Raw genomic sequence first — 13,420 nt, forward strand, 5'->3', positions numbered from 1 at the left:
ATGTTTAGTTGTTAATCATTACTCCAATGGACATGTTTTTCTAAAATAATGAAACATTTCCCCTGTATTGCTTCGAAATTCTCCTGAACAAACTCAACAACACACACTGTGAACATCTACAGTACATCAGCTCTTGGCAGCACAGCAGTACATTACCAGCAGTCATCTGCTCTGACCTGATGTTGTAAATTAGTTAATCAGTGTCTCTCAGAACTCGACCCACACAGAATGCTGTCAAAGCAAAAACCAAAAGCTGCATCATATCGATGTTATCTTGAAGATGTTGAATGCAGAATCCAAATGGGGAATGTTTCTGCATTTCAACATAAAAGAAGCAAATGCAGCCTGTGTCAATAACCGGAGTCCCGGCGATTTATGTCCCGTTGTTTGCCACCGTAGACATTTTCATAACTCATTTCACATAAATGAGGTAATGAGGAAGAAAAGGGACTTTGCTCGCAACCTGTGCCCGTCTTGTGATTCTGCGGAAGTGCCTCTGATTGTCACGGGGAACAGACGCTGACTGACATCTGTCAGGTAACGATTCTACTCAGAATTTTCTTTTATATAGCCCATAACCTTCAGGAAACGTTGTTTTTTATGAGTAATTATTGCATTATTCTGCATGACACTTAAATGGCGTGACTTTGTTCAAAATTGTTGCTTCATCTCATTGATTAAGAGCTGTGAATCATCAATGTTATAATACTCGATTTCTACAAGTGAAGCTTTACAAGTAGATCAAATTCTCACTTCTGGAGTTGGAGATGATAATTAAAACAGTATGTTTTGCTGTGTTTAAATACTTAATAGACTACAAGATCCAGTTTGCTGATCCTCTACAGAGAGTGTCTGTACATTAGGTGATTATTTGGAGACTTTGTGCTGCTGAGACGTCATTGGTCATGGAATGGAAGAACAACCTGAGACGCACCCGGTCACTGAGGAGTGTCAGCTCGTCATGTGACCAGCCCACCTGGACAGGGGCAGGGCTGCGGGGCAAGACGACGTCTGTGTCCCAGCTGGTTGCCAGGTGAAGGAAACATCATCTTCCTCACTCATTGTACATCTGTGACAATTAAAACACACAGTGTGCTATAACTTTAAAGGGTAACGCTGCAGATTTACACATTAAAGTGTGTTTACAGGTCGTGGGGAGTACAATTGCATATGTGAAAAGAGTAGTATAAAGCCTTTTGTGGCTCCAGAGGAAGCTGGATGTTATCAGATAAATTGCATCCAGTGATGTGACTCAGTGGCTAGTTGCAGTGTGGGAAATGAAGGCATCAGGTTTTGGATTAAAAATGGGGATAACTCTGGTTCTGTTGGATAACTTTTTCATTATTTTTTTTAAAAGAAGTCCAAGGAGTGCAGTGGTGGACCAGTGGATGACTGCATTACCCACAATGCAACTCGGCCACTGAATGACAACAATGGAAGAAATCTATCAGATTACATGCAGCTTCCTCTGGAGCCACAAGTGTTTTATACTATTTTTCACATACAGGATAGTACTCTCCAAGCCTGTACACACGCTTTAATGTGCAAAATTGGTGGAGTTACCCTTTAATATGGCTTTTGTGTATGAAACAGGTATCAAACAACAGTGGAAGTGAGCACATCCATTCAAGAAACTGTGGTAAGTATGAAAACATTTAAAAGAAAGTAATCTGACTTTACATGACAAAATAACCAATACATCTGCACGTAAAACACACTTTTTCTTCTTTTTCTTGCTGTCAGATGACTCCGTCTCTCTCGAAGAGTCCAGAGATTTGTCTGGAGGTTCTGATATCGAGAAACGAAGAGAAGGAACGGTCTAGAGCCAAGGAGGGTTTGGCTCGCAGTAAGTCAGTGGGGAGCCTTCATACCAGCGCTGTGTCCATAGAGGCCCTGAAGGCTGTGTTCGAGTCGAACCCGCAAAACAACGTGAAGAGCAGTTTCAGAGCCTCGAGTTGCACATCACCCTACAAGTCAGCAGACTTCATGCCGGTGATGAACGGAGAGGCTGAAGAGGTGGAGAGGCCTGCAGAGAAAGTGAAGACTCAAATTCCTGCTAAAGCTCCTGTTGATGATGCGAAGAAGGATCGTGAGACCAAGAAGGTACATAGATTTGATAAGAATCCAAAATATTAGCTTGTAAACCTGCTTTTACTAATATAACTGTTGTAAACAAGCATCAGAAAAACATCAGTTACTCATATCTAAGGGGGAAAAATTCAAGAATTTAAGTGTTACACATTAGAAAATTAACTAACAGCATCAACATAATGTGAAGATATCGCAGTTTTGATGTTATAACGTCTATGTACTGTTGCAGAGTCATCTACTGAAGTTAGCATGCTAACCAGCTAGCCGTGGTCCAGCGCCAAACCTGAACTAGCAGTGTAACTGAGCTAACTAGCTAATGACAGTTACTGTCAGCGGTTACACTGGTGACGTGCAGCCCCCTTTTATGTTTTGAGCAAGAATTCTTACGTATTGCACCTTTTAACTTACATTGCTTTGTCATTTAGTGTTCGTCTGTGTATGAAGATACCTGTCAATCATTTTGTGACTCGGCGGATTCACTTTCAACTCATATTTCACTTGTTTCTATTTAATCCGCCATCCGACACAGACAGATACAGGTCTACTGAGGAGGAGTGACAGTGCATTTTTCTCTCTCTAGGTGGTGCTTCAGGCCCCGAAGGAGAAAGAAAAACAATAGGGGGTATCGATTTTGAAAAGATTGCTGCCTCTCAAGATGGTGAGTACCGGACAGCATTCATCAAAGTGCTCTGTTACCCAGTATACCTGATCACTATCTGTTACTACCTCTGCCCAATAAAGCTGGGAAAATTTGTTTTTCTCGCCCTTGAGCAGTTATCAGTAGATCTTTTTAAATCGTTTTATTGACATTTATATTGTGTGTATATATATATATATATCTATATATCTCTCTCTCTCTCTATATATATATATATATATATATATATATATATATATATATATATATATATATATATATATATATATATATATATATATATATATATATATATATATATACACTCCTACACTCCTCCTATCATACACTCCTCTGGTTCCCTTGTGGACAAATGGGAAAACACAGTAGTTCATAACCACACCTGCATCAGATTGGTTATGTTAGGCAGGGGCCGTCACAATATTAACTGAAAGAAATGGCAAAAAGCCCAGTAATAAACTATATGACAATACTAAAATCATGTACAAATCAACGTGTACACTTTCACGATAAGAACAAGATGATAAGACTGAACAAAACAGCTGATGTAAAAGTTGTGATGAGGCTGTATCAAGCCATGACGTGGCCATACACCTTGATTTGCAGTATAACATTAGATACCATGATATAAAGTAGAAGAAATATTTAAAAGGCATTGTGCACAGAACAATGGATAGTTACTGAATGACTAACAAAAATCAAACTCTGTCTCTGTCTCTCGTTTCCCTACCCATCACTTTTAAACAAAATACTAAACTGAAAACATGAAATGTCCAAGTTGAGTCTCAAGTAAATTTTTCCGATTAAGTCAAGTTGCAAATTGTGTAGAGAGTGACTCGAGTCCACTCTGTTGTGCACAAGCAGGTCATCTGAACATGCAAAAATATTAAATACATCAAGGAAACAAAGACAAGGACAAATTGAGCTGCTTTAAAAAAAAAATACTTCACTATAATTAGTATCAAATAACATATACCTCTCTGTATTCTGCTTTTGGTCAACCACAATATCAAACCAAAAAAAAAGACGTGTTTAGCTTCTCATATTAGCCCAATTCAGTGTCTAAACCCTCATGTAACTACAAAAACAACATTCCCTAGAAAGCCCCCTTGAGTGCTATGACTCGGGTCAAAGCTGTGGACGGTATGGATGAAAGGGAAGAAGTGAAACAGAGATGAATATCAACAACAGTGACTCTGCAAGAAGCCATGATTGACTCAACCTGGTGCAGGCATAGTAAGGGCCACTCCGGAAACTGGACAGAAATAGCCGCCGTGCTGCGAGTCCTGAATAAGTGCGGGAGGGTGAAAGGGTCAGCTGTCACTAGGGCAGGAATGAAACTGAGAGAGGGAGCGACTGAGAGTGGCAGACGCACCACAGCTAGACGGGAAATCAGACCTGAACACATGAGAGCAAATAAGAAGACAGGCAGGTCAAAAGAAAGAGGGAACTGTTCGTTTTCTGTGAGTACAGATTTGTATTTTGATAAAAATGAAGCAAAGAGAATAATCTGTGTCTGCTGAGTGAAAGCAATCTAACCCGCATGTTATATGGCTTGCACATGCACTTGAAAAAACTCCCCTTCTTCTTTGAAACCCATATAGCATAATATATACGGTAATCTTGGGAAAATAAAATACTTTTGATGGTTTTAGCAGCTATGTACATTTTTTAAATATTAGGATGGTGAAACTTGGTTATGACCTAAATATTGCAGCCAACATTTAACAAAATCCTCCAGAAGAGTTCTTGCTTTATTCTAACATCACAATGTCTGTTTTGAAACACGTGTGTTGACGTGTTTGGCTCATCTATGCTTAGTCAACTATCGCAGCAGTGACTTGCCTGTCCTTTTAACTACCAGTATCTGTGTCAGTGGAGTCAGATATCTGCCCCTCTCCACCAGGAGTGGTACATTTATAACCCCACCACACAGCAACCGAGTTACCAGAACTGCTTAGTATTAAGACACAGTTTACTGACTTGAATGAGAACATTAAAGTCACCTGCGTGTTATCTAAGTTGACTCTAAACGGTGTCTTAGCCACATAGTGTGACAGTCAGAGAAAAATGGTGTATTATTGGACACCAGCTGCCTTTTTGAAGGCTAAAAATAATCAGTAAACAAAGTGATCGCTTTTGTCTTTAACCTGGAACCCTTTGGATGCACATTTGTATCCCAGAAAAAAGTTTGATTAAGCACTTTTTTTAACAATATAACTTGTGTCATCAAGAGATTCAACACATTAAATCTCTGTTTCTGATGTCTCTGCAGATGACAAGAGGAGGTCAATTGCAGATTTCAGAGACATCCAATCCAAGGAGAAACTGTCTGTCTCAGTCAAAGCTATATCTGCTCTCTTTCTGTCAAAGGCAGCACCTCAGGATACAACAAACGGACTCTTAAAAACGGTAAACATATGTTTACTCACTGTGTGCCATCTCCTTTTCAGTCCTGGATATGTTTAGCCTTACCCTAACCCTATCTTAAGAGCATGATCTCAGAGACGTTTTGCTTGTATTCACTATTGTATTCAAAACCAGTTTCAAGACAACATTTTAAAGGTCTCATCTTGGATTTGATCACATTTTTAAGTGGAAAATAATCGTAATTTTTACGAGGAAACAATCAAAATTAGTCCTACTCTTTTCAAAAACAATCCATTTATCCAAACAAACATAGAAAGAGAACATTCCTTTATGCGTACATCTGAATCCCAAAGCCCAGTCAAAGACAGCGGCCTTGGACAAAGAGTACTCTGGATTTCATTTCAAGACTATCACTTTAAGGATAGGGATGCAGATGCCGTAGTCTTCCTCTTGACTTGGTCTCAACCCTTGAAATATTGGTCTTGTTTCAATGTCAATACACCCTGGTCTTGACCGGTCCCGGTTTAGATGGTCTTGACTACAACACTGGTATGCAGGGAAACAACTATTGGGACAGCATGGCAAAGAAAATTAACTGTAAATGCTTTTGAACAGTTACATCTAACAGTTTACATCATAGGATTTGTTATGGGTTGTTCCAATACCATGCCAGTGTCGGAAAAAAGGCCTCCAAAAATGGCTAAATAGCAATGCATCAATCTGATACCATTTTCTCTATTCATGATACACTGCTGCTTCCCAGCAGTGTGGATGCACCTGTCAGCTGCACCTGAAACTATGAATCATTCTGTTTAATTACCTTAGAATGAGCCAGTTGGTTCTAGTCTCACTGCTAGATGCCACTGACCACCATACATCGGCACCGGCGGCTACACACTGCAGTTTCTTATCTTTGATTATTAGTTAATGTAGTTATCTATGGTCAGGTTGCCCTGACCTGAAATATTCATTGTTCCCATTTAGGCACAAGAGCAGTCACCTGAGACTGGGAAAAAAGCCAAACTAAGCAAGGTAAGGTAGAATTTTCACAGACATCTTGCATGACAGTGTGCACTGGGTTTGCATTGTCAAAATAACATAAACATCTTCCACCCTATCACGTAATATGGCTCAAGAACAAATGCTTGCTTTTTCCTGGAAAGAAGAAAACAGATACAAGATGTCATCCACTCCGTATTTATCGCTGTGGTTGGATTTGCAGTCACATATCCTGGTTGTATTGGAGCTCAGCTAACCCATAGTGACCCCTGGCATGTGGAATCCAAATCGCCTGGCATGATGACGGTTAATGTCAGTGCTGTGAGCATGTCTGCATTCTCTGGAGCATGCTTTTCACTGGATAGCTAATTTCTGTTACAAAGGACTCAACAATGAGAATGTTCCTTTATTCCTCCAAGATGGCTGAAGACTCCCAACAGAGGAAAGAGGGCCTGTCTCTGCCTCCTTCAACAAGAAATCAGCCAGGGTCAGAGAACATCTCTGGGGCACACTTCCAACAGGCAGTGCCATCCCATCTCACCAAAGAAAAGTTATACCAACAGAGGCAGAAATGTGAGCTGAGAAGGCTTCTGAAGCATACTCACCCAGAGCTGAAGATGTTGGATGATGTTGTGGATGAGGAGCTTGCTGAGGTTTTGAGCTCAGAGACAGGGGCAACAACTGGTGAAACTGGATACGAGGGAGAGGTCCTTTCAAGACGTTTGATATTTGAGAACTGTTCCTTGAGTGACAAAGTATCTCCTTACATTCCCAAGAGACACATGGCAGAGGAAAAAGTGGAAAGAGGCGATGTCAGTAAAATATCAGCTGTATTTGAGGAGCATGAAGAGAGGCCATTTAGTGAAAGTGTTAAAGAGACAGTGGAGGATGAAAAAACACTTGGTTGTTGTCCAGATCCTAACACAGAGTGTGAGGAGGACATGGTAAGAATAGATGTCCAGGCTACCAGAAGGCTATTTGAGAGTCAGTCTGTAAACACGTCCCTTCTAAATCCAGGTATTAAGCCCCGGGGAAAAGCATCTATTTCGGGGGATGAGCCTGTGGCAGTCCAAAAACAAATACAGGAGCATCTGCACAGCAAAAACAAAAGTAATGCATGTGCCAAAAGTCTTGATTTGATAGATCTGCCCCAGAAAAAAGAACCATGTGCTGGTATAATTGGACAAAGCACTGACTGTGACGTTCCTGATAGAGAAGAGTTTTCTACTGGTGAAGGTTTTGAGGATCAGCCTACAAGCCTTTGTGATCCAGAAAAAATTGAGGAAATAATCCAAACGAGTCCCGCTCTTTTAAAAAACAATCCATTTATCCAAACAAACATAGAAAGAGAACATTCCTTTATGCGTACATCCGAATCCCAAAGCCCAGTCAAAGACAGCGCGGCAGCTCAGGACTATCCGATAGCCAATGTCAAGAACAGAGCGCATTTGTTTGAATCGATGCCCTTTGACAAGATCAGGCATCAGAATAAGGATGAGGTTGAGACAATGGTGGAAAATATCAAGGACACACTGAATTCCCTTTATCACGTTAATGTCATCCATTCAGGCGGCTCAATTATTGAGGTGTATGAGACGATGATAGCTAGAAAGGCAAAGTTCACACTATCGGAGGGTGGGCCTGAGATCAAATACGATGAGGTGGCTGAAGGTGGTGCACAAAACTTCATACTCCAGTTGCTGCCACGCACAAACCGAAAGCCTCAGATCACTTACCTAAAGGAGGATAGTAAAGGAAGAATGGAGGCGACAGTCGTAAATGTACCCGTGCACCATCATCAGTTCTCTACCAACCAGGACACAGAGTTCAAAACTGCCAATGTTGTTCAGGTTGTTGAAGATATTCTCAATCAAGACAACTCTCTGAGAAAAGGCATGATAATTCAGGAGGATATGAACAGATGCGCTGAAGTAATAGTTTACTCCCTCTACAATTATTTTGATGACGAAGATGTGAAAAGTTACTGCGCTCCAAATGGTGCAGAGCATGAGGAACCAGAGTCAGACAGAGGTAATGTGAGTAAAACAGACGATCATGGACTAAGAAAAGGCGCTGTTGAATCAACCATTAGCTGCCTTCTAGATATGTCAAAAGACCAAACCTGCCAAGGATTAACACGGCCTGAAATCACAGTAACAGGGAATGTAAAACTGTTTAAGAGTTGTATTGAAAAGGGAGACTTGGAGTATTTGAAAAGCCTTCAGGTTGAGCCAGAAGAGCTGGAACAAGAACTCCCCCCTAACCAAAATGTGGCAGGACAAGGGATGGAGCTTCATCCTGGGCAGAGAGATGATCAGGCTGAGGCTTCAGATTGGGTCCCAGTGGATGTAAAGAAACTGAAAAACATGTTCTCTGGAGATCAAAAACCAGTTGGACCAAAGCTAAATGTTTGTAAAAATCTTGCCCAATCTACCACCAGTTCTTGCACATTCACAGGCCATAATGAGCCACGTGGAAAGAGCAAGTCCTCTACAGATTGCAATGTTGAGTTATTCTCCCATGGGCAACTGAAGAATACCTTTGACAAATGTGGTCCCCAAATACAAAAAGAAGCTTGCAAATCTTCAGTTGAACCACAAGAATCGTTTCTTGAGATGCAGGACGATGGCATAGTCCATCGGGCTGAAATAATTGAAGTGGATGATGGAAATTATGAGATCTCTAACCTCCAAACTGCAATACATAGCCTCCAACAGGCCACAATCGAGGCCAAAGCCTTGTACCACTCATCACAAGAAAAACAGAATTTACTTGTTCAAGAATCTTCACAGGGACCCATTGTCTCAGGTACAGGTGGCAATGTCAGACACTCAAGAACACAAGGGCAAACACCTCCTGAAAATGCAAACAAAAAAGAAGACCCATGCACCGCCTCCAACATCACCTCAGAACATAAATCAGATCATGAATTTAAGAGCACAGAGATATGTGATGAAGACACCAATTCTGAAAAAGTACAAACTCCTGAAATGTGCAGCAAAATGTGTCAAAAAGGCACAGAGGTGGTCCAGAAACCTGCTACGGCATCTGTTCATAGCTCAGAGACAACAGACACACAGCAGGAGGATGAGGAAGTAGTTCTTCAGGGTAAACTTCAGGCAGCTTTGAATTCCCTGGAGAAATCCAACATCAATGTCAGTAGAGGAGATTTCAGAGCAGCCATGATATTCAGAAACTCTTCAAAACCTCACAAAGAAATGCCACAAAATGTGGACAAAGCATCTGTTCAAAAGTGCACTACAGAGGAATTTTGCCCCATGGCTGAACCGGAATCAACTGAAGCACCAATAAGACAAGAGCTCTCCAAAGGACAAGTGACTGTAGCATCTGCAGATCCCCCAAGCCAAAGTGTCGGCCAAAATAAAGCAGCAACAACTGCCATCTCAGTGAGAGGCAGAAGGTCTGTTTGCCCAAAACCAGCCATTCCACCCAAACCTGAGCATTTGAAAGTGAAACAGGGTGACATTCAATCAACCAATGCAAAAAGTCATGAGATACCCCCAAAAAATCCTCAGCCATTGCCAATGACATCATTGTCAAGTAAGGATGAACAAGGCCTGATCAAGATTAACAATAATGCAAACTCAGGGACTGAGTCAGTCAATCTTCTAAGAAATAAGCTTTCTGTTGAAGTTGTGCCCGAGTTTCAGGAAAATGAAGTAAGGCATCAAGTTCAAGGTTCTCTAGTCACTTTGGAAAGAGCTAACACAGATAAGATTATCATTAATCGACAAAAGGAGATAAATGTCACATCAGACAAGAAAAGCAGCCAGAAATCCTCAACCAAAGAGAATATGAGTAAATCAGATGAAAGCCATGTTGATTTTCACCAAGAATGTAAGACATTTGGGGGTAAGAAAGCAGCAAAAAATGCGCCCGTAAAGCCAAAAAGAGTAAAAATTGCTCAACTGGACAACAAATATCCAAACCACATGTCTGGATATAATAATTCCTCAATGTTGACACATGTTGAGCAACCACAAGAAATTCTAACTGGTCCATTGTGCAATAACACCAACACCTGTAGACAAACTGCTGACAGCAAAGACAGGCATGAGAAAGAAACTAAACAAGAAGGCAAGGTTGAGATGAGGGAAAAGAAAGGACGCAATGAGACAGAGGATGAACGCCGACAGCGGCTGTCAGTTCACATGGATGAGATCATGAGAGGGAACATAACAGCAGCCATGGACATTTTTGACAACTTGCGAAAGCAGGAGGAGCTGCAGAGCATACTCTGTCGGGTTGAGGAAATTGAACAGGACACGAGCGAGGTCGATGTAAGGTCTCTGAGGACAGTGTTTGAGAATGTCCCTGACTGGGTTGTCAGCACAGACAAAAAGAAACACAAACAGGTCAAAGTGGAAAACAAAGAAGAGAGGACGCTGTTAACAAGAGACAGCACTGAAAATAAACCCTCAATGGCACATGTTTTTGGAGATCTTGAGCGAGCCAGTGAGGAAATCATGAATCTGAAAGAACAGACTTTAGCCAGACTCATGGACATAGAAGGAGCCATAAAGAAGGCTCTTTATTCAGTCTCTACTTTGAAATCTGACTCAGACATTGCTGGTTTATCGTGCCTGTTCAAAGAGTCTTTAGGTACAGTGCAAGAAACCCAATCCTCTGGTAATATTAGCAAAATTAGCGTTGGCTCAAGCAGAAAGAAATCAATGCTGACACAGGAAAGGCCTACAGCACAGGTAGACACAGCTCTGCCAGTTAGCCAGAGTGCAAGCTTGGAGGTAGCCTCAGCGACACAGCGAGCAAGTCCTCCATCTTCACCGGCCTTCATCTCCATCCAGTCAGCTGCTAGAAAGACAGATAAAACAGAGCTGCTTCCAACCACAATCTGCCCGACATGTCAGCACAGCCCAAAGAGAGATGAAAAATTCCGGACAACAAAAAACGTGACATGCAATAGTCCTGCTCAAAACAGAAAGGGGGATCCCAGAAAAGGAGGTCAGAAACAATCCTCTTACAGCCCACTACACCCTAAACGAGAGCTCAGCGTCCTCGAGGTGCAGACTGACCCTGAGGGAAACAGTGTTGTTGGCAGCAAAACAGTCACAGAGAACTACGAGAGGAGTGACAACTTTGGAAACCGGGTTTTCTCTTCCAAAACCTCCACTGTTGTCACCACTCAATCGGACACAACAACATCAAAAGGTCAAGCAGTGGTCAGTCCAGCTACGTATCAGGTCACCAGTTACCCAGAAGTTCGGCTGCCGATCAATCAGAAACCTTAATTCATCCACAGACAGACGCAGTTTATTACCTATTAGTTTTCATATTCTGATTTAAAAAGTTGTTTTGTACATGATTTTATTTGATATGATTTATGTGGATTATTGCTCTTTAAGATTTTCTTACTGATGTTTGAGGATTTCTTTTGCTTGTATTCTCTAAACTGTTTTGACTTGAATTTGATATTAAATATGCTTTATTGGTTTACATTCACGGTTTTGTATTTATTGTATCTTTTTTTTACTTTAACCAAGTTCAGTCTCATGTTCTTTCATCAGTTCCAACCAGCCTGTCAAGAGATGTGTTCAGCCTGTTTGAAGCCGGTTTACCCGATGGAAAGAATCACAGCAGACAAATACATTTTTCACAAAACTTGCTTCTGCTGTAAACAGTGCAAGAAAAAGTTGAGGTGAGATACTAAAATACAGAAAAAAATCAAATGTAATATTGATCAGTAATTCCCAAAATTGATTTCTTTGTTTATCACTTTGTCATTGATACAGTTCATATTGATCCAAACATAAGAGTTTTTGCTTTTTACAGACTTCTACTTTGACAAATGTAAAGTTAAACCGAATTTGAATAGACATTTCTCAGAGCAGACATTGGACTTGTTACACACAGGTGTAAGTCGTAACACCGTTAATTGCTGAATTGCTTCCTGGTATGACAAGTAAAAAACACAACAGAAAAATCTGATGTGAGCTATGAACTTTTGAAGGATGATTTACAAATGCAAAACCAAACAATATGAAATATATACAGTATGATTCATTTTGGAATGTGTTAATACAGTAAACTCTAAATGAGCTGCACTCTATAACCAAATGTAGTCCTAAATTTGTGCTGTAACTGACAAATTGTGCTCTTTTGTAGCATGTACAATTACACACCTTTACATGGGGAATTCTACTGCATATTTCACTACCAACAACTGTTCAGAAGAAAAGGGAATTATGATGAGGGGTTTGGACATGTTCAACACAAAAACCGATGGCTTCTGAGGAATACTGCTGACATCATGTCCAATGAGTCTGATGCATAAATAATCAGTTTCAATGTGAGTACCAGCAGGCAACTCCTTTTCTCTCTCGTTTTATTAATGATAACTTATTCAAAGGTGTCTTGCTGTTAAAACTGTGTTCTGTTTCTGTACTCAGCTGACTGTGACATCAGAGAAAAACTCCTCTTGAAGATATGTTCAAGGCGCTACGCAACAGCCAACTGCTGTCCAAATCAAAGAAGTGTGTTCGTATGATAAAAGATAGGAAATCAATAATGTAAATGCAATGATTGTTTAATAATTGTAAGACAACTCATACTGTAAGTTTGATACTTTGATAATTCAATTGTCTTCTGCTTTTTATCAAACAAATAATTACGGTAAACAAGTTTTAATTGTCTTTACTTGTGGATACAAATTGGTTTGTAAATGTGATTTTAACTGGGATAACAGAAGAATCAAAAGAAAAAAAACATTTTACTGAACATAGTTAATTAAAAGGTCCACTGTGTAGTTTTAGGGAGTAGATTTTCTGATTAAAAGAGAAAAATCTTCATTCATTAATTTACACAATTGAAGAAACTGAATAAAACCGTGCCCTTCTAAGTAACCACCATTCTAGCTTCATGCAGCATTCTGGGGACCGAATTACACTCTGAGGACTGTGTGCTTATTCATTTATGGAAGCACTGTATATCAACGAAAACAATTCTAAGTTTGTATTATTGTATATTTTGTTCTGTTATTAAAGTTTTTATTTAGTTTTTCAATCAACATGAAAAATGTAAAAATATGGAGAAATAAAAAAAAGAAAGAAAGTAAACAGACCACACAGACTTAACAGAAGCAGGGCATCATCTTTACACTGCCATTAGCATTAAGGATTTCTTAAAATCATTAATGATTTTAAGAAATCCTTAATGTTATGGGCAGTGTAAAGACGATGATGTCATCTAAGTAACCACCATTCCAGCTTCATGCAGCATTCTGGGGACCGAATTACACTCTGGGGACTGTGTGCTTATTCATTT

General features: G+C 40.3%; 1 protein-coding gene across 1 annotated transcript; it reads left to right on the top strand.

The window, feature by feature from the left end:
- Positions 1 to 396: 396 nt before the first annotated feature.
- On the top strand, positions 397 to 11,648 carry LOC115570490 (xin actin-binding repeat-containing protein 1). The gene is made up of 9 exons (XM_030399102.1): positions 397 to 537; positions 814 to 1,033; positions 1,594 to 1,639; positions 1,744 to 2,103; positions 2,517 to 2,541; positions 2,672 to 2,749; positions 5,025 to 5,161; positions 6,104 to 6,151; positions 6,538 to 11,648. The coding sequence occupies exons 2-9, from the start codon at positions 906 to 908 to the stop codon at positions 11,386 to 11,388; spliced, it is 5,673 nt and encodes a 1,890-aa protein (XP_030254962.1). The 5' UTR covers positions 397 to 537; positions 814 to 905; the 3' UTR covers positions 11,389 to 11,648.
- The last annotated feature ends 1,772 nt before the right edge of the window (positions 11,649 to 13,420 follow it).

Source organism: Sparus aurata, chromosome 19 (genome assembly GCF_900880675.1).
Source record: "Sparus aurata chromosome 19, fSpaAur1.1, whole genome shotgun sequence".
NCBI lineage: Eukaryota > Metazoa > Chordata > Actinopteri > Spariformes > Sparidae > Sparus > Sparus aurata.